A 20,637-nucleotide genomic window follows, 5' to 3' on the forward strand; every position below is an offset into this window, starting at 1 on the left:
GTTAGCCGAGGGTAGATAGGAAGTCCTAATTGTCCTGGCATCCTTTGGTTCCAGGGAATCATTCGTGCACACTTAAGAGCCTCACTGCAATGCCCCAGTTTCAAACGAGGACAAAGCAGGGTTTGCTTAGTGGCAGAGTAATGGAGCTGGAGCATCCGCTACATCTGTCTTCTGGCTCCAACTCTCCCACCTCCTCTCTTTGTTATTGTGCTGGAGCAATGCTGCCCATGGAATCTCTCCGTTCTACATAAACAGGAAATCGCATGTGCTTGATTGTAAACACTGTGCGCCTTTCTCAGCGTTTCTGCCATGCTGGCTGGAGTCCCAGAACCAGGACCACGTGACTACAACCCCCACGGCCGCCAGCCCAGTTCCCACCTCTACCATAAATTCATTGGGGGCACCAGATTTGTTTACCTTATATGGTAAGGTACTAACACCCCATTGCTTTTCATTGGAGGAGTCCGTGCTCACTCATTTGACGTCATTCCTAACAGAACTATGCAAATAAACAAAGGGTTTCTGGGATGTGTAGTCTAGGGAAATTGCTACCCACGGGGCTTGCAGCCCGGCTTTAGGCACTGCAATGGGGGAAGGCAGGGGCAAAAAAAGGAAGTAAAGTTTGGATTCTCAAAAACAATGACTTTTTTTCCCCACAAAAGATTTTGTACGAGAAAATGGGGGCCATGGAAAGGGGGACGAAACCAGGGTGTGTATATAAGGAGATGGGGTCAGGAGACAAAGATAATCAGAGCCTCGAGCATTCTTGTTAGTTTTTCTGGGGCCCACGTTCATCGTGCAAATTCTGCCGGGCAACTCTGTCACCCAAGACCGACCCCAAGAATAATCGTAATTCAAGAGGAAGAGGTGAAGAAGAAAACCTCTTCAGAATTGAAAGCCCAAGTCTGGCCATTTCGGATGTAAAATCACTCCTTTGTCTACTTAGGTGGTGACCCAAATCAGAGCTAGATCCCGGGGCGCAGCAAGGGAAGCGGTCCAACAAGCCCGGAGCAGAGCCGAATGGGGGCTCTAGTGTGTTTACTTGGGCTAAGACGGGGCGGTGGGGGTTGGTAGGGGGTCCGCCCGAGAAGACTACAGTTCCCAGCATTCCTGCTTAGTCTCCTCCCCATTTCTGTCCATCAGAGAGGCAAGGCTCAGTGAGTCAGTACCCTACAGTAAATATTTGTATTAGCAAGAGCCGGCTCTGTAATGGTGGATCTGTAAAGGATAGCCAGGGAGCCGGAGAGCCCAGCCTTCGCCCAGAGATTCCTCCCGTTGTCTGGCCGGGGAGCGAGCGGAGCCGACTTGGCACCATGTCGGTGAACATGGACGAACTGAAGCACCAGGTCATGATCAATCAGTTCGTGCTGACTGCGGGGTGCGCCGCGGACCAGGCGAAGCAGCTTCTTCAGGCAGCACATTGGCAATTCGAGGTGAGTCCTCGTGCTTGTGTGTGTGCGTGTGCCTTTGCGTGTATGTGTGTCTCTGCGCTCTCTGGCGCGCGTGTGCTTGCACAGGCTGAGACCGGTTTGTGTGTGTATAGATATAAAATGTGTGTGTGTGTGTGTGTGTGTATACTGCCATGTTTTGCGTCCACCAAACTCAGCCACGTTTTCCAATAGGCTCGTGCACATTTATGCATCCAAACATCCATACACACTCCACCGACGCCGACTTCATTTATAATAAAATGGTGCGGTTCACAACTGCGGTGGGGCTTCGAGGTTTTGCAGCCCGGTGCCGCCGCACAGCACACACCACAGCTTGTAATAGTAATCGCGGTGTGTGTGTGTGTGTGTGTGTGTGTGTGTGTGTGTGTGTGTGTGTGTGTGTGTGTGTGTGTTTCTGTCTGTCTGTCAGGTCTGTGCGCCTGTTCTCTGCCGCCGAATCCCCCCACCCACCCCCTCCGTGTGCACCGTTTATTCGAACATCCCTTCCGTGCCACAGCCCGGCTCGGACCAGACAACCTGGGGTGGCAGAGTCAGGGGGGATTCATCGGCAAGAAGTCTTCCTCGACGACACCCACCAAGAATACTGCCTCCCCAGCTGTGGACCGGGATGGGGGGGGGATAGAGCGGGGGGGGGGGTGGTGTCTTCCTGGGCCTCAGTTTCCTTCTCTGTAAAATGGTGGGGGGCGGGGAGGGGTCGGATAGACGCCGCTCTAGCTCTGTGATGGTGAGACAGGGAGAGAACCCCGGGTCCCTGAGAACAGACGGAGAATTCTAGGACCAAGAACCTTGTCCAATCCTCCCCTTCCCCCCGCCCTCCCCTGACTTCCCCGGGGAAATGGTGTCTGGGCTGGTCCGCTCGGCCCGAGGCTCCGCCATGTCCAGCGGGGAAGGAAGGCCATTGGTTTCTTCCTTTTCCCCAGTGAGTCAGAGCGGCCCTGCTCCGCAAGGCCTCGTTGTGCAGATGGGGTGAGCCAGGGCCAAGACTCCTGCTTCGGGGAGGTGCTCGCTGTGCAGCCCGAGGGCAGATGGGCTCTGCGGCTGAGGTCATTTCTTCCAAGGGAGGTGGAGGGATTTGAGGTTCCCACCATCACCACCACCAGCAGCAGCATCACCATCATCACCACTAAACACGCTTCTTTTGTTCACCTAAAGCTAACGGGTCCCTACCCCCTCCAGCGCAGCTGTCAGGGCGAGCCAGAGGGCTAGGGGCCAACGCCAGCGGATGGACAGGGCCGGCGGAAATGACAATCTGGTGCCAAGTGGGTTACACTGGCCCTCTGGGGAGGGTGACACTCGAGCGTGACCCTCCCCCTCCAGCTTCTCTGGCCTGGGTCTGGGTGCGGAAACGGAGCCACTGGGGAAGGAGGAAGGAGGCGGAGCATGCTTTGGGTCCTGAGGCCCCCATGGGCCTAGGAGCACGATGGGGAAGGGGGGGGCGGGGTTGGGGGATGGGTTGGTTGTGTAGTAAGAAGCCCCAGCTGGCTTGAATTGAAATTCCCTTTCTTTCTACCACCTTCCAGAAAACTGAGTATGGTGTAGACAGCCACATCCTCCAGCCTTGGCCCCTTGCTGTCCTGAACCTAGTGGGATCTTTTTGAGCCCAGCTGTACTAGGAGTGGTAAACCCCAAGGCTAGGGAGCTTCCTTTGGAGGCTGGGAAAAAGGAGTCCCAGGCAGTGGGACAGCAGGAGTGCCACCTGGTGTCTGTTTGTACACATACAGTACCGTGTACTTTCATGTGTACATGAATTGTACAGTGCAGTGTTTCTGTGGCTTGATTCAATTGCAGTAAAATACAGTGAATGTATATGTAGATACATGGACTACAGTGTAGTGTGTTGTGTTTACATATGTAGCACAGTACAGTGTGTATGTGTATGGCACATATAATTGAGTCCAGTGTATGCCTATCTTGGTGATCATTTTGCCCTACCTGTGGTCCTAACACTCTTCAAAACCTGAGCCCTAGAGCTAACTAGTCTTGATGGGTCTCTCTTGTTAATGCTACCATTGTCTTTCTGGCCAAAGGGAAACCTGGCCTTTTCCCAAGTGGTACTTCCCAAGCCAATTGTTATTGGCTCTACCACCAAGGCTGGGCACTGGATCAGTTAAGGGGATTATTATTTAACATAGACTGATGGGGGACTGTGATAAACTACTTGACTTTTGGGTTGGGCTGGGGCCTGTGATTTCACCTAGGTCCTAACTCTTCTAAACTCCAGGTCCCTATTGACTTGAGAACTCAAGATGACCTCTGAAGATGTTTTATTTAAAATCAATCTTCAGCCTAATGTTTGGGTTAGAAACATTATTCGGTGGGGGTACGGTGCCCCATGCATTGTGGATGTTTTATAGAGATTGTTGTATATTTTCCCTGCAAGAGGAGAGAACAGTAGGCCAGAACTCACATTCTGAATGTGAAGTGGAGAAAACTGGATTCTTGAACCAACCCTGAAACTAGCTATCTGCCTTTGGAACCACCCTGCCTCTCTGCAAAATGGGGCTAAAGATACTAAGAAAGTTAATATACTAGGCCTAAATAAATGGCAGTATTAATCTTCATAGTAGTTAATAATTTGAAGCCTAGGTGCTATTCCATTTGAAGGCTCTTCGCTTTTAGGTCTCCTGAGATAATGAGGGGAGTTGGAACCACAAGCTGGCCTGAAAAAAGAAATCCTAAGAAACCTTCGCATCTCCTTCAGTGTACCTGAAGGGCCTGGGTGGCTTGTTGGACACAGAGGGGGAATTTAGCTCAGCTTCCATAGGCAGAGAACAGAGGTAACACTTACAATGTCTTTGAGAGCTGTTTGTCAGAGAGGCAAAATACTAGCTAGTCCTTTAATCCTGATTGGCAGGAAAACTGGCCAATCATAAATAATGGAACCACCCCTAACCCTAACCTCCCCCAATGTACTTCCATATGCAAATACCATACTTTTCTCCCAGGGGTTGTGTTTGGGGCTGAACACACAGAAGGTTTATTAATCCTTTCAGCCTAGAAAGACTTGTGTTTCTCAACCTTGTTCAGCCTAGTAAGGGACATACTGCAGAGATGGATAAGGGAAGGAAGAAAGATCTCAGCCTTCTCAGCTAACCATCTGCTCAACCCCACCCTCCACCCACTTATATACATGTACAGTGAATTGAATTTCCTGAGTAACTGAAGAGAGTGACCCCAAAATCCTTTCTGTTCCAACCTTTATTGTTAAAAATCTAACTTGCCTAAGTCTCCCTTCCTGTCTTAATGAGCAAAATCTGGTGACCAGAATAGAATATTTGTTTGCTAAGGGAGTATTCTACAGGCCGTGCTTCAGACTATTCTGAGCATTGTTGGTCTTAGAGATGGAGAGGTGAGCAAAGTGTAGGCACAGCTATGGCAGGGTGAATTTGAGTGAGAATTTTGATTCAGTCTCTACCCTGCTACTTCATAGATATGTTACGTGGGCTAAATTGCTTAATTAACCTCTCTGTATCTTAATTTCCTTACCTGATGGTTGGACCTAATGACACCTTTACTCCCCACCTCACAGGGTTGTTATGAAGATTGAATGAGATAATATATATGCAAAGTATTCAGCAAGCCATAAAGTGCTGTAAAAATGTCAACTTTGATTATTGAGGTTGGACTAAATGTAGACTTGCCCACACCCACGTGGACAGCCCTGGGCATTTGTTTTTTGGGCTATATTCTTGATCTTAGCTTTTGCTGAGCCTTATCAAACTAGAACTTCAGTTCATTGAGAGTCTTTTTTTTTGGTGAGGCAATTGGGGTTAAGTGACTTGCCCAGGTTCACACAGCTAGTAAGTGTTAAGTGTCTGAGGTTGTATTTGAACTCAGGTCCTCCTGACTCCAGGGCCAGTGTTCTATCCACTACGCCACCTAGCTGCCCCCATTGAGAGTCTTGCTAGTGGGATTCAGGTTCATCAGAATTTTTCTATCAATACCTGTGGTGAAATGAAAGGAAAGCATTGCTCTTGGACTCTGAAATTCCAACACTTAGTGTTGGAATTAGTAGATATGTGACTATGGGCCAAATCACTGTCTGAGCCTTAGTTTCCTCATTTGTTAGAAGGGGATGATAATACTTGTACAAAGAGCAGGTAAAAGTGTTTTGTAATCTGCAAAGTGTTAAACAAAATGTAAGTGATTATATTTCGTATATCAGTAGATAGGAAGAGGGAGATTGACTCTGGAGAATAGAGACAACAGGAAACCCCATGTCTTCCATTGTTCTCAGTTTGCCCCACATTACCAAAGCAAGCTGGTCTCCAAGTTAGAGCCTTTCCACTGAACAACACAATGGTCTGTGGTACTGGTTGTAGGAGTCTGTCCATTCCCAAGTATGTGTATGCCTTCCTGACTCTCACCCCCCTATTTAATAAACTCCAGTGACTTCCTGTTGCATCCAGGAAGGGCTCTGAGTGCCAAACAGCATTTTGTATTTGTTCCTGGATGCAACAGGATTGAAGGAAAAATAGCATCAAGTAGGTTCTGTGAAGATTACAGGTTCAATATTGATTGATTTGTTGGCCATCATATTTATAGATCATTAGAACTAACACGAGGGAAATCAGTTTACAGAAAAGGAAACAGAGGCCTACAGAGAGGGAAGTGAATAACCATGGGTCACACAGCTAGTTCTAGTGGCTCACCTGGGATTAGAACCTGGGCTTCCTGGTGTCCCAATCCTTTTCTCTTTCCACGATACCTACTAGCTTGTCTTGCTGGATCTGTCCAAAGCCCTGATCGTTAAGGTTCTGTGAGCTGAGTTCTAAGAAATGCCTGAACTCCAGAGTCTTCTGGTCACTCTCAGTCTTTGACACAGCCATCCCTATTCACCTGCTTAGGAAATGTCACTCACAGCCAACAAGATCAGTGAGCCCCTCCACCGAGATGGAAGGAACCCTGTCCAAGGGGTCGGGAAGAATGGGTGTTGAGGTGGAAAGAAGGCTGGATTTGGATTCTGAAAACCTGGGTTCAGATCCTAGCACAGGCAACAACTCACTTTGCTTCTCTGAGACTTAGTTTCTACCTCTGGAAAATGAGGGAGCAGATGGGTGGAGCAGTAGATAAAGTTCTAGGCCTGAAGTCAGGTAGACTCATCTTCCCGAGTTCAGATCTGGCTTCAGACTCTTACTGGCTATGCAACCCTGGGCAAGTCCCTTAACGCCTGGTGGCCTCAGTTTCCTCATCTGAAAAATAAGCTGGAAGAGAAAATGGCAAACCTCCAGTATCATGCTAAGAAAAATCCCAAATGGGGTCACAAAAAATAGGACACTACTAAAAAAAGGACTGGACAACAACAACAAAATGAGGGAGTCACATGATCTTGAAGGTTCCTCTCAGCCATCACTTCAGGCATATGCTTTTTATGCTTTTCACGTTAAAATTTCCCTTGTGGCCATAGCTAATCTGACGCGTCTATCCCAGGGGCTCGCGTGTGCTAATGGAACAGGCTTGGAGAGCTATGGATCATAACCCATACATTAATGTTATTTATTTACTTTTAGTTTTAAAAAATAATTGGATGGATTTTGGTTTTTACATGGTAGTTATTTCTGGTTATCCACTACACACACACACACACACACACACAGTTTCTCTCTCTCTCTCTCCCTTCCCTTGTAACAAAGGAAAACAGTTAAACAAAACCAGGTGATCCAGTGACCACATCTGAGAATATCCTATGGCCAGAGCTACCACTCTACTGAAAGGAGGAAGAGACATTTCATTATCTGTTTTCTGAGACCCAGATTAGTTCATCATTCAGTTATCCCTGAGAGGTCATTACAGCTTCTTTCTTTTCATTTACATTTTTATCATCATGATCCTCCTGGTGTTGCTCACTTCACATTTCAATTTATGAGTCTTTCCATGTTTCTCTGAATTCCTTTTATTCCGATTCCAACAGAACAATAATACTGCATTTTACCCACATGCCACTATTTATTTGCCATTCTACCATCAGCTGGGCATCCCTATGGTTTCTAGTGTTAGTACTACCCTAAGAAAGCAGCACCCGAATTTTCTTTCTTTCTTTTTTTTTTTTTTGGTGAGGCAGTTGGGGTTAAGTGACTTGCCCAGGGTCACACAGCTAGTAAGTGTTAAGTGTCTGAGGCCGGATCTGAACTCAGGTCCTCCTGAATCCAGGGCCGGTGCTCTATCCACTGTGCCACCTAGCTGCCCCAGCACCCGAATTTTAACTGGGGCCTTCGGAGATAGTGACCCTGCCTTTGTTATCTAACCTATTAGTAATTCAAAGGACAGGACTTTCAAGCCAGGAGTAGAAGCTAAGGGCAGGTCTGTAGAAAGAATTCTGTTCAGGGAGGATCTATTGGCACCCCTTCTCTCCCTCCTACTCTGCCCATAAAGAGAGTCAGCACTGGGTGGGACAGTGGAACAGCAAGCAAGGGTTAGGGTGTGACCCTGGGAGCCTCCTCCCAGGGATTCCCACGGATGTCGGGAGGCAGGACTGTATTGTCCTGCTACCCTGCATCCAGTGCTGCTATCAGATTTCCCAGCCACCTGAGAATAAGAATTGGGCACTGTTGCAGGTGCAGCCTTCAGGAGACTATGAGAGGGGTGGGGGTGGGGGGAGGGAGAGGATCGGGACTGGGAGGGTGCGTTCTTGTGATGTTTATTGCCATTTACATAGGTTTGGGTGAGGCTTCAAGTGTCTGAAGGATGAGAGTTGTGAATCTTACCCCTGTTATCACTGTCTCTCAAGACCCCATTTCAAGAACCTCACAGCCTGGGCCCAGACTCGTAGTTCAGAACTTCTTCCCAAAAGCAGAGTGAGGAGGCTCTGTGGGAGAAAAGGAGTTTGGACGAGCTTTTTAGGGCTAAGAAGAAATAGAAGAGAGAACTTCTACAGTTTGGGAGACCAGCGATTTCCCCCACTGTGGTTCAGGGACACTCCAGGGCATCTCCAATTATCTTTGGGAAGCATTGTGAAATCTTCAAAATAATTAATTTTAATTCACTTTAATTAAAAAACGACATACCATTTAGCATTTTGTTGTGGAGGAGGCATGTGGGGGAGGGTGGAGAATGGCAAAACGCCAATAGGCCTTGGATTGCCACTCCCTTGCACAAGGAAGCACCATCCAAAAGGAACCAAGGAGATGGAAGGAACCCCCAGGGGTTGAGCAGAAGGAGGGGCTGGGACCTGTTGGCTCCTGTTCTTGGGGGTTTTGCTGAGCTTGGGGATTTGGTGGGGCCAGGAGCCAGACCCTTCACACAGTTTCCCACTCCATATTGCAATCCTTTCGCAACAGCCGACAGACTTTCCTTATTTTCATCAGTTTCGTGGGTCTATAATCTGGCCCTAGCAACCTCCTGCAAAGGCCCCAGAAAATGGTTCAAAGCCAGAAAATAACAAATGTCAAAGAAAGCCCCAGAGACCCTCCTTATTAGTTGTGGCCTTTAGCCATTCCAGCTGGCTCCTTAACTACTCTCCCACCCCCATCCCTACCCTTTCCTTTGGATGTTAGCTTTAGACAAGAGAGAAAGGACTGATGTTTCTTTTCTGAAATCTCCAAGAATGTCCTGAAATCTTCCAAGGGCCTTAAACCCTTTGGCAGAGACATTTTCTCTCAGGATGCTGGGAGACAGGCCAGGCAAATAGAAGAGTAGTGGGACTTCCACCCCAGGAGCAGGAAGGGGAAAGCACCTTTACCTTCAGTCATCTCTCCCCAGCAAAGCCTCTCAAATCAGAATGGGGTGTCAAGCCTGGAAGTGCCCTCCATGGGGTGCTTTCCCACTCCCCCAGCTGCTCATTTAAACCTCCTGAGTCTCTGCACAAATTTCAGAATCCCTTTGCCCCTTATTCATTGTGAGATGAATAGCTTCTGCTGCTTCTCTCCCCCTCCCCTCCCCTGCCTCCCAGTCCCACCAGTTCAGGGATCCTTTGGTGGCTAAATTTTAGTTAGATCCAGAGAAAAAATGTAAATTAGGCAGCTAGGTATCATAGTGGATAGAGCCCTGGACTGGAATCAGGGAGGATTTTCCTTAGACTGACTAACTGTGTGACCCTAATCCAGGCACTTAATATGTTCAGCCTTGGTTTGCTCATCTATAAAATGTGCACAATGATAGAACTTCCCTCGAAGGGTTATTATGAGGGTTAACTGAAATAACAGCTTAGCAAACCTTAAAGCGCCATCACAAAAGTGATCAAGAAGGAAAAATTCATTTGTTGTTCATTCATTGGAGTTGTGTCCAACTCTTCATGGCTCCTTTTGGGGTTTTCTTGGTAAAGATATTGTAGTGATTTGCCATGTCCTTCTCCAGCTCATTTTACAGATGAGGAAACTGAGGCACACATGGTTAAATTATTAGGTAGTAACTGTTTGAGGCAAGATTTGAATTCAGGCCTGACTCCAGACTGGGCACTATATCCACTCAGCCACCTAGCTTCCCCAAAGTTCATTACGAGGGCCTTCCTGTAAGGTTGCCTTTACCCATAGGCAGTGAAAGACTGCCTGTGTGGTTGAATTTTGAAACTGGTTGGGGAAATTTTCTCCTTCCCTATCCTTGCCTACTTTCTTATGTCTCTAACATACATCCTTCACCATCCTATCACATTGCCTGATTTTCCACCATTAAAGTTTCATTCTTTCAAGTGAAAGCATCTTGGTGAGTTTTATTTGTTGGGAGCCAGGCTGTTCAGTGAACTACTGAAATGAATGAGGTCACAATCATATGGATCATGAGAGCTAGAAGGGACCTTAGTGATCACATTTAGTCTCAGTTACTCTAATTTATCCCCTCATCTCCACCCTGGGGGTAAGGGAGAGAATTGTGTACATTCACCTAAGAAGCCTTCCTTGATGGCTCCCACCCACACTCATCTCCAGCTTCTCTAACCTCTTTGCTGCCCAAACCACACAATTTAGCATTTATATTCATAAAAGTGAGTGCTTTGTTCTTCAATATAAGTGTAATATACTCACTCCAGCTTACAAAAGCAAGTGCTTGATCTCCCTCTGGCTAGACCTTTCAGCTTAGAGCATCTTGGGTTGCCGAAGTGAATCCAGAGAGATAAGCAGACATTTCTTGCCACACACTCTTTTTTTGTGTGTGTGAGGCAACTGGGGTTAAGTGACTTGCCCAGGGTCACACAGCTAGTAAGTGTCAATGTTCTGAGGCCGGATTTGAACTCGGGTACTCCTGACTCCAGGGCTGGTGCTCTATCCACTGTGCCACCTAGCTGCCCCCCCACTCTTTAAGGTAACTCTAAAGCCTGCTTTTTCTGGCTGAGATTTGGTTTCTGAGAGATTGTTAAGCATTTGTTACAGTGTTCTTTTATGTGATACAATTCTTCATGGTGCTAGAGGACAGACCCAAGCTCAATGAATGGAAGTAAGAGGGGGCAGATTTGGGGTAATCAGTCCATAAACATTTATTTAGAGCCCCCAATGTGCCAGTCATTGTACTAAGCACTATCTAGGACTTGAAGGAAGCCAAGGAAGTCAGGAGACAGAGATGAGGAGCGAGAAAATTCCAGGCATGGTAGACAGCCAGTGATTTGTCTTATACTCGATATGCTGAAAAAATGTTTACTAGAGATGGGTAACAGTGGAATAGATTGTCTCATGAGGTAGTGCATTCTCCTTTGCTCATCAATGGGTTCTAATACAAGCTAGGGATTGTTTTGGGTTAAGATACATTTTTCAAGGTGGTAGTGGGGGTGGTAGTAATAGCAATAACATTTCTGTAGTGTTTTAAGGTTTGCAGATTAGTTTTCCCTTCTAAATCATGGGGGTTAGGGGTGCAGTGCCCCTGTAATCTTGAAAATTTTTTTTGCCCTCTCTTCATACCAAGAAGTATGAATGTTTTCTTTTTCTTTTATAGTTTTCCCTTCTAAATCATGGGGGTTAGGGGTGCAGTGCCCCTGTAATCTTGAAAATTTTTTTTGCCCTCTCTTCATACCAAGAAGTATGAATGTTTTCTTTTTCTTTTATAGGGTGTTTATAGTACCTTATTGTAAAATTTGGGTTAAGTATTTGGTCACAGGCTCAGTGTCATCTACTGGTCTTTAGGTGTGTTGTCTGTGGTTTTGCAAAATTCCCCCCCAAATTCCCATTTAATTTCTTATGCTAACCTGTGAAATATCAAAACTGCAATGGGGAAAGTCACAGTGTGGAAGAGATAAGTGTACTTTATAAATATTATGTCATTTGATCCACACAATATCCTTGGAGGTAGATGCTATTACAGATAAGGAAACTGAGACATGAAGAAGGTAAATGACTTGTCCAGGACAACACAGTTGGAAGTGTCTGAATCCAAATTTGAACTCAGGTCCTCCTGACTCCAGGCCTGGTGATTTATCCACTGAGCCACCCAACCGCCTCATGCTGATGACCTCTGAGATTCTTTGATAATAACACTGTGATTTACCTCTCACATAGCACTTATCATGACTGACTCATTGGTATCTTTTATAGACATGTCTTGGGGAAGCTAGGTGGCACAGTAGATAGAGCACCAGCCCTGGATTCAGGAGGACCTGAGTTCAAATCTGGTCTCAGACACTTGACACTTACTAGCTGTGTGACATTGGGCAAGTCACTTAACCCTCATTGCCCTGTAAGCAAAAAAAAACCCAAAAATATGTCTTATCTCCCCCACTAGATCAGGAGTGCCTTGCAGGGACCCTTTCTTATACATCTTTATCTCCCCCACAGCACCTAGCTCAAGGATATACAAATAGTAAGCATTTAATAAATGATAACAAAAGCAGCTAACTTGCTTCCACTTACATGGTACTTTACAACATTTAAGGCTCAGCCCAAGTACCAGCCCAAGTACGTGAGGCTTTCTATGATCCCCACAGTGGCTTGTGTCTTCCTTGCATCTATCTCTCTTGCATACTATCTGTGGTACAAATTGACTCCCCTTGCTAGAAAGCTTCTTGAGGGCGGGAATTGTTACACTTTTGCCTTTGTACAGAGAGAACACAGTGCCCAGCACATAGTGTCGTTGTTGTTCAGTCCTTCGGTCACATCTGACTCTATGATCCCTTAGACAATGCCCATAACATTTTCTTGGCAAAGCTACTAGTTTGCCATTTCCTTTTCCAATGTGGCCCCATTTTATAGATGAAGAATGGAGACAAATAGGGGTTAAGTGACTTGCCCAGGGTCACATAGTGGTGTAGTAAGTGCCTGAACCCAGATTTGAACTCAGATCTTCCTGACTCATGGTCCAGTGCTCTATCTGTTGTACTACCTAGCTGCCCCAAGCACACAGTAGGAACTTTAAAAATGCTTCCTGATGGATTGATTCCTCACAGTAACCTGTGAGATGACATAGATGGACCAAGTATTATTATTAACCATTTTATGGTTGAGGAAGGAAAGAAAAAAACATTTGTTAAGCACCTCCTGCGCCAGGCACTGTGCTCAGCACTACAAATATTTTCTCATTTGAACCTCACAGCAGTCTTGGGAGTTAGATGCTATTGTAAGTCCCATTTGACACTTGAAGAAACTGAGGCAGACAGAGGTTAAGTGATTTGCCCAGACTAACACAGTTACTGGGTACCCGAGGGTGAATTTGAACTCGGGTCTTCCTGACTTCAGGACCAACACTGAGAGTGATGTGAATAAGAACTTGAATAAAAAAAAAAAACTGCTTTGTTTTCAATACAACTCTTTCCAGTGCATTAATTTGTTTCCATGCCCAGATTTTAAACACTTGAGGGCAGGAACTGTCTTACATTGTTACACCTTAGAGGATTTATTTAGCACAAGGTGGGACATTGATGATATGGAATAAAGTTTGTTGACTGCTAGGCTGGTTAGTTGAAATGGGATTGATGGATGACTGATGGGTGGAGAGAGAGATTGTGTTCAATGAGTGTTGGAGGGTTAATGTTTCTTTTTCTTTCCACAGATTGCCCTCAGTGCTTTTTTCCAAGAGACCAATATCCCTTATAGTCACCACCATCATCAGATGGTAAGTTTCTTTCCATTTTTACATCATCATCAAGTTCTTTGGGAGGGATAAGCCTCCTGAGTGTTCTTCTGTTTGCGAAGTTGTTTTTCTTCTTTTATAGGTCAAATTCCACTTTGGGATGGTGCTACTGACAGAGTGAGGCGGGGCGGGGTGGGGTGGGGGGAGGTTGGGGAGAAGAATCCATTTGCTTCTGAACCAAAGGGGAGCTGGTGAAGCAAGGGTTCCTATACCCTTTCACAAAGTGAGGGGCTGTATCCATATTTATGGAACATCTTTAAGAGATCAAAGCTTTAGAGTTCAGAGGGACCTTAGAGGTCATTTGGTCCAGCCCCCTGACTTTACAGATTAGGAAATTGAGGCTCAGAAATTTGACTTAATGATTTTTTCGGGGGGGGGGGGTGTGAGGCAGTTGGGGTTAAGTGATTTGCCCAGGGTCACACAGCTAGTAAGTGTCAAGTGTCTGAGTCTGGATTTGAACTTAGGTCTTCCAGAATCCAGGGCCAGTGTTCTATCCACTGCGCCACCTAGCTGCCCCCAAACTAGATGGTTTTTAAGGTACCTTCAGGCTCTTGATATGTAATCCTAAGATAAGGGTACCAACCAGCATTAGCCTTGTGCATGTAGGAAAAGATGATTTCAGGGGTGCCAAAAGGCTGCTTCTGCAATCTGTACCCCATCATATACCTACCCCCATGCCTGGGAACTCCACTATTAGTCACTGGTCTCTAGAAGTGAAGTCACACGTAGAATGTTAGAACTGAGGGGAGCTTAGATATTATCCATCTAGGTCATCCTCTTCGTTCTGTAGATGAGGAAACTGGAAGTGACTTGGCCAAGCCCATACAGTTGGTAGACAATGTTAAATTGTCTATTAATTCCTAATTCCATACTCCTTTCTGTGGCACAGTAGTGTTTCCGTGGGTCAGAGTCTGGAGGGTCAAGAGATATAGCTGAGGAGCAGCTAGGCGGCACAGTAGATAAAGTACCAGCCCTGGATTCAGGAGGACCTGAGTTCAAATCTGGCCTCAGACACTTGACACTTACTAGCTGTGTGACCCTGGGGAAGTCATTTAACTCTCATTGGCCTGCAAAAAAGAGAGAGAAAACTGAAGACAAGCTTTGCCCAGCTTCTCTGTGCTGCCTGAAGCTGTCTCTGATCCTTTGGCCTTGGTCTGGCAAGACTTAAGCAGCTTGGAGAGTCTTGAGGAGAATCTGTCGGGGTCTGGAGTCCTGGAGTTCTGCAAGGGTGCATACCCCAGCGTCCGAGTCCATGAATTTGGATGGGCAAAAAAATGACATCCTTATTTTCACTAACAACCTTTCACTGGAATTTCCTGTTTTCTTGCATTTATCTTATGCATTGAAAAACATTATTCCAAAGGGGTCCATAGGCTTCCCCAAACTACCAAAGGGAGGTCCATGACACACACAGAAAGTTAAGAACCCCTGGCATAGAGGCTGATGGGGAAAGAGCCTGAAGGCTTCTGGCCATAGGCAGGTGCTGAAGTTTGGCTGGAGACTCTTAACCCCTGGTAGGTATCCTAAGGTGACTTAGGAAGAGGGACTGTGATTGGTGTTCCCAGAGTGTAGGAATAGGCAGATCTTCTTTCTGCCTAAAGCAAGGTTTTTTGGTTTTTGGTTTTTGTTTTTTTTGCTTTCTTTCTCTCTTTAATAATTTTGGGATATTTGTTCAATAGTTGGAACAATAAGCTAGAGGAAGAACAATTTGGTGAGTTTTGCACAATTACAAAGTGTTTTTTTCATAATACCTGTATAGCACATCAACCAGTATAAGAGTGTCCATCTTCCCATGATCCTTCTGTGTGTGTATATAAAACTATACATATATACGTATATATATATATTTAGTATCATATCTGCTTTGAAGTGAATGAATAGAATGTCAGAGCTTTTTTTTTACTTTGCATTTCTCTTATTAGTGATTTAGTGACATTTTCTAGTTTTTTTTCTAATTTACAATTTTTTTTGAAAATTATTTGCTCATATCCTTTTACTTCTCATTTATTGGAAAATGGTTCTCGAGCTCACAAATTTATGTCAATTTTCCATAGTTTTAATATTAGTTTCAGCAGAAATACTAGATGCAAATATTTTCCCCACTTAACACTTTTATTTGGGTAATAGACTCTTTTAATTTTCTCTAACTAAAATGCTTAATTAGTTGTTGATGCCGTTTTGTAGTGGACATCAAGGTGGTGCAGTGAATAGATAGTTTATCCTGAAATCAAGAAAACTCCTCTTTGTCAGTTGAAATCTGGCCTCAGACACCTACTAGCTGTGTGACACTGGGAAAGTCTTTTTTTTTTTTTACATATAAGGTATTTTATTTTTTCTGTTACATGTAAAGATAGTTCTTAACTTTTGTTTATACAAGCTTTACAATTTCAGATTTTTCTCCCTCCCTCCCCTCCCTCCCCCCTCCCCTAGACAGCAGGTAATCTGATATAGGTTATATCTATTTATCTATATATCCATATCCATATCCATATATATATACACACACATATATATATATATACATAATAACATTAATCCTATTTCTGCATTAATCCTGTTACAAGAGAAAAAATCAGAGCAGTGATGCAAAACCTCAAAATAGAAAAAAAAAAACCAGCACCCAAAACAAAAGAAATAGTATGGTTCAATCAGCATCTATACTCCACAGTTCTTTTTTTTTTTTCTTGGATTTGGAGATCCTCTTCTATCATGAGTTCCCTGGAACTCTTCTGTGCCACTGCATTGGTGAGAAGAATATAGTCCATCACAGTAGGTCAACACTCAATGTTGATGATACTGTGTACAATGTTCTTCTGGTTCTGCTCATCTCACTCATCATCAGCTCACGTAAGACCCTCCAGGTTTCTCTGAACTCCTCCTTAGAGCAAGGGTTTTTAACCTGGAGCCTGGGGATCATGGATAGATTTCAGGGGGTCCATGAATTCATTTAGGAAAAAAATAGACCTTTATTTGTATTAACTTCTTTTTTTTTTTAACAAGGCAATTGGGGTTAAGTGACTTACCAAAGGTCACACAACTAGTAAGTGTTAAGTGTCTGAGGCAGGATTTGAACTCAGGTCCTCCTGAATCCAGGGCCGGTGCTCTATCCACTGTGCCACCTGGCTGCCCTATTTGTATTAACTTCTAACTAAGATAAAGCACCAGCCCTGGATTCAGAAGGGCCTGAGTTCAAATCCAGCCTCAGATACTTGACACTTACTGGCTGTGTGACCCTGGTCAAGTCACTTAACCCTGATTATCTTTTTTTTAAAAAGGGAGAGAGAGAGAGCCCCTGGTCTAGAGTGCTAGCAGGTGCTAGACCATGTAGGTTCTGAGCTGAGCACCAAGGAACTGGAGTGTAGGAACACTCTGTCCTAGCAAGGGGGTAGTCAGTGCTATGCTACTTATAGAAGGGAAATGGAAACCATGGGAATCATCATAGCATCAGATAGATTTAGAGCTGGCTGGAACCTTTAGTGCTCATCCATTCCAGAGATCACAGACTGTTAGCACTGAAGGAGACTTTAGAGATGCTCCAGTCCAGTCTCTTCATTTCAACCAGTTGGCAAATTTCACACCAAACTTCACAGAGGAGGTAATGGAGGAAAGACGAAGCGAGGCGATTTCCCCAAAGTCACTCAGTGAGTTACTGTCAGAGCCCAAACTAGAACTAAGACCTAGATCAGGTGTTCTTTCTTTCTAGACAGGAGGGTGCTGGGGGTGGTGGCTGCGGGGCGAGGGGGAAAGGTTTTCTGTTTCCAGATGGAGCTGGGCCCTGTCAGTCCCTGACTTCTTAGCACACATAGCTTGACCTTCAGAGCAGGCGGTGGGTAAGAGCAGGTCATACCTAGTTAGCTGGATGAGGGACTGGGGGGAACACCCAGAGCCTTACACTCTGGAGAGGGGGAGAGGATGAGACACGAGTCGGAGCCACATGCTCTTCGAAAGGTCTGTCTGCATTCTTTTCGTAGGTTCACCTTGCTAGGGTAACACAGACCCCCAGCGGGCTATTTAAAGTGGGAAAATCCTCTGGGCCTTAACCCTACAGAGTTGTATGACTCCCTCTGGATCCTCCTAGATCTCACTTGCCAGTTTCATTCCTTCTCTTCTGCTCATTCATCATTCAGGCCTCTCCTTCCCGGAGACTCACTTTAGTTGTGAAAGCCCTCCTCTCTTTTTACAACGCCCTTCTCCCCCAGGCTCTGATGCAGTGTCTCTGGGCCAGAGTATATCTGGAGAAGGGGAGGACCAAGGGGGAAGGAGGAAGAAGTTCTTTTGATTCTTTCCCACACCCTGTTGATGTTCAATGGGACTTGATTCCAGATGGTTTCCTTGTGCTTGCTTGATCTTCTCATCCCCTAGATTGATCCCTAGTTCTCCAGACCCTGCAAGGCCTAATTAAAGCACCCATTTGGGTTGTTGGAGGCATGGGAACAGGTGCGAAGTAATGAACTCTGGTTTGGTAGAAGTGGAATGAGTCATGGTTAAGATGTAGGGGGAGAGGGGCAGCTAGGTGGCGCAGTGGATAAAGCAACTGGCCTTGATTCAGGAGGACCTGAGTTGAATCCAGCCTCGACACTTGACTTACTAGCTGTGTGACCTTGGGCAAGTCACTTAACCCTCATTGCCCCACCCCCACCCCCCCCAAAAAAAAATGGAAGGGAGAGCCACGAGTTGAGAATTAGGGACTATGGCATGCATCAGTGAGAAGGGGAATCAGTTAGGCCTGTGACCAGGCATTATTGGGCCCTCCTTGAGGGGTAAGAAAGAAGTTTCATTTTTTGTCTTTGATTACTATGCCTGATGCATAGTAGGCACTTAATCAATTGAATTGCAAAATTCAAGTGAATTAAATCCACCTTTCTCATCAATATCATCCACGGAAGTTTCCCTAGGAAAGTGTGAGAAGAGGAAAAGATTGTTACCAATTGAGAGTAGAGGTGAGGGGTTGGGGAACTGGGGGAAGCTTCATGAAGAAGATGTCGCCTGAGCTAAGCCTTGAAGGAAGATGAATAAAAAACAAAACATGAAGATAAGAAGATGAGGAAGGAAATGCATTCCAGGATTGTGCCAAGCGTGGGAGGTAGGTGATAGCATGTTGAGTTCAGGTAACAGTCAGTCCAGTTTGGCTGGAATGTAGAGCGTGTGAAGGGGAATGATATAAGTAAGAGAAAGAGAAAGAGATAGGTAGAAAGCCAGGTCCTGGGAGGCTTTAAATGCCACACTTTGGCATCAGGAAGAACCTTCGAGATCCAGTCTTTTTTTTTTTATACATATTGCCCTTTGCTCATAGAAGTAGCTCTCAGAGTGCCCCAGTTGGAAGTTTAGCTCTGGAGGGGCCCTGGGGCTGGGGACAGGAGTGTATTCGGGAGTTAGACTGTGTCTAGGTGAGACCAGGAAGAACTTGAGGAATCATTTGGGTGGTTCCAATAGCAAGCAAGAAGCTGACTGGCCCCGTGACTTCAGGTAAGCCACTTCCATCTGGGGGCCTGACTCCTATTCTATTCAACGAAAGGGTGGGGCAGCAGGATTTTCCAAGGTCTCTTCCAGCTTGAAGTTCCTACACTTCTATTCTAAGATTCTCTGGACTCTTCTTCGAGTAGGTGAGCAGAGACTGACCTCTGGCTGGGGCCCAGGGAGGTCGGCTGGTCCTTTGAGGATTCGAGAACAAGGAAGGCCTAGGCTGGCCACTCTGCCTTCCAGGGAAGCTGCCCCTTTGTGGCAGGAGGGTTTGTGGAGGCATGGGCCTCTGACTTCCTTCTGGGGCTGGGGAGGTGGACTCACCCTCTTTCTCTTTTCTCTCCACAGATGTGCACTCCCGCCAACACCCCTGCCACGCCCCCCACTTCCTGACGCCCTCCCATGCCTCCTGCCCCCTCAAGGCCCTCCGAGAGCTTCCACAGCAGCAGTCCCATGGCTTCCTCGGCCACCTCGCCCCCAGCCGCCTTCCGCATCACACCCCCCACTTTGGGAGCTTCCCCACCCCCAGCTGGCCCACCGGTGTCTCACATCCGGGCCCACAGCAGCAGCCCCAGCAGCCCAACAATACTCATGGACTCCTGCCGCCTTCTTCCCATCCCTCGGGACCTGGCCTCCCCCGGCCTCTCAACAGGCCACCTCAGAACAGAAGGCCAGCTCGACCATGGAGGCGGAGAGATAAGGGAGGCCACCCCCCTCCCCTCCTCAAGGCCTAGATTCCACAGGGCCTGGGGCAGGGGAGAGGACATCTCCTATGGGCCCCCTCATCCTTCTCCTCTGCACCCCTTGTTGATTTCTTTCACCCTTCCCCCCGAGACCTGGAGGGGGAGAGACAGGACTTGGTAGCCAGGCAGGGATTGTGTCACACACACACACACACACACACACACACACAACGCACACAAACAACACAACTCCAGCATACATGTTAATTATCCTTTGCATAGATTTGATTGGAGGTTGTTTGGGCTCACATTAGAGACTGAGGTGACCTTCATCAAAGACTGAAACAGCTATCCTGGACTTTACATTGATATTCCGCGCGACCGCCCCTTCCCTCCTAAGAGATGCCCTGGAGAGTCACCATAAAGGTCAGCTTCTGATTCAGGTAACATGTAATCCATATGCAACGCACGCACTGCGCACCAACGACACACACACACACATACACACGCATGCGAGGCATACATGCTGGCAAACATACAGGAGGAAATAGGAGGGGCCCTGTCTTTGTGTGTGTGTATATAAAAATGTATTTATATGTATGTCTCTACTCAATGTAGGTTTTCAGGGCAGCTGGATTTTGCATGTGAATAACCAATTCCCAAAGGCTCCCCTATCCTTGCCTTTTACCCTACTTCCCTGCCCCCTGTCTTCTGTTCTCCTATCCAGCACTGCCTTACCTGCATAGAAGAGGACTGTGGGAAACTCCAGGACTCTCATCTTCCCCCAGCTCCCTGTCCATCCCTCCTCCCCCCCTGGGATCACCTGCATGCCTTCCCCAGAGCCCAGGGGGATGGGTTTCCCATCTCCTTTCCCATTTAACAAACAAGAGAATTCCAAACCCACCAGACTCTGTGGTTTTGCATTGTTTTCTGATAACCCTTGCATGTCACGGTGTGTGAGAGGGTCAGAAGGAGGGAGGAAAGCCAGAGGTTGGCAGAGGGAAAAATGCCCTGAGTCAGGAGTCAGAGGGTCCTGGGTTCAAATCCCATCTCTGGGGGAA

General features: G+C 46.4%; 1 protein-coding gene across 1 annotated transcript; it reads left to right on the forward strand.

Annotated features, from left to right (window-relative positions):
* The first annotated feature begins 586 nt into the window (after positions 1-586).
* On the forward strand, positions 587-19,818 carry UBALD1 (UBA like domain containing 1). The gene is given in 5 exon segments (XM_043979417.1): positions 587-1,433; positions 13,353-13,415; positions 19,242-19,376; positions 19,379-19,474; positions 19,477-19,818. Coding segments are annotated over 5 exon segments (531 nt in total). The 5' UTR covers positions 587-1,313; the 3' UTR covers positions 19,594-19,818.
* Positions 19,819-20,637: the final 819 nt, after the last annotated feature.

This window comes from Dromiciops gliroides, chromosome 1, assembly GCF_019393635.1.
Source record: "Dromiciops gliroides isolate mDroGli1 chromosome 1, mDroGli1.pri, whole genome shotgun sequence".
NCBI classification, from domain to species: domain Eukaryota; kingdom Metazoa; phylum Chordata; class Mammalia; order Microbiotheria; family Microbiotheriidae; genus Dromiciops; species Dromiciops gliroides.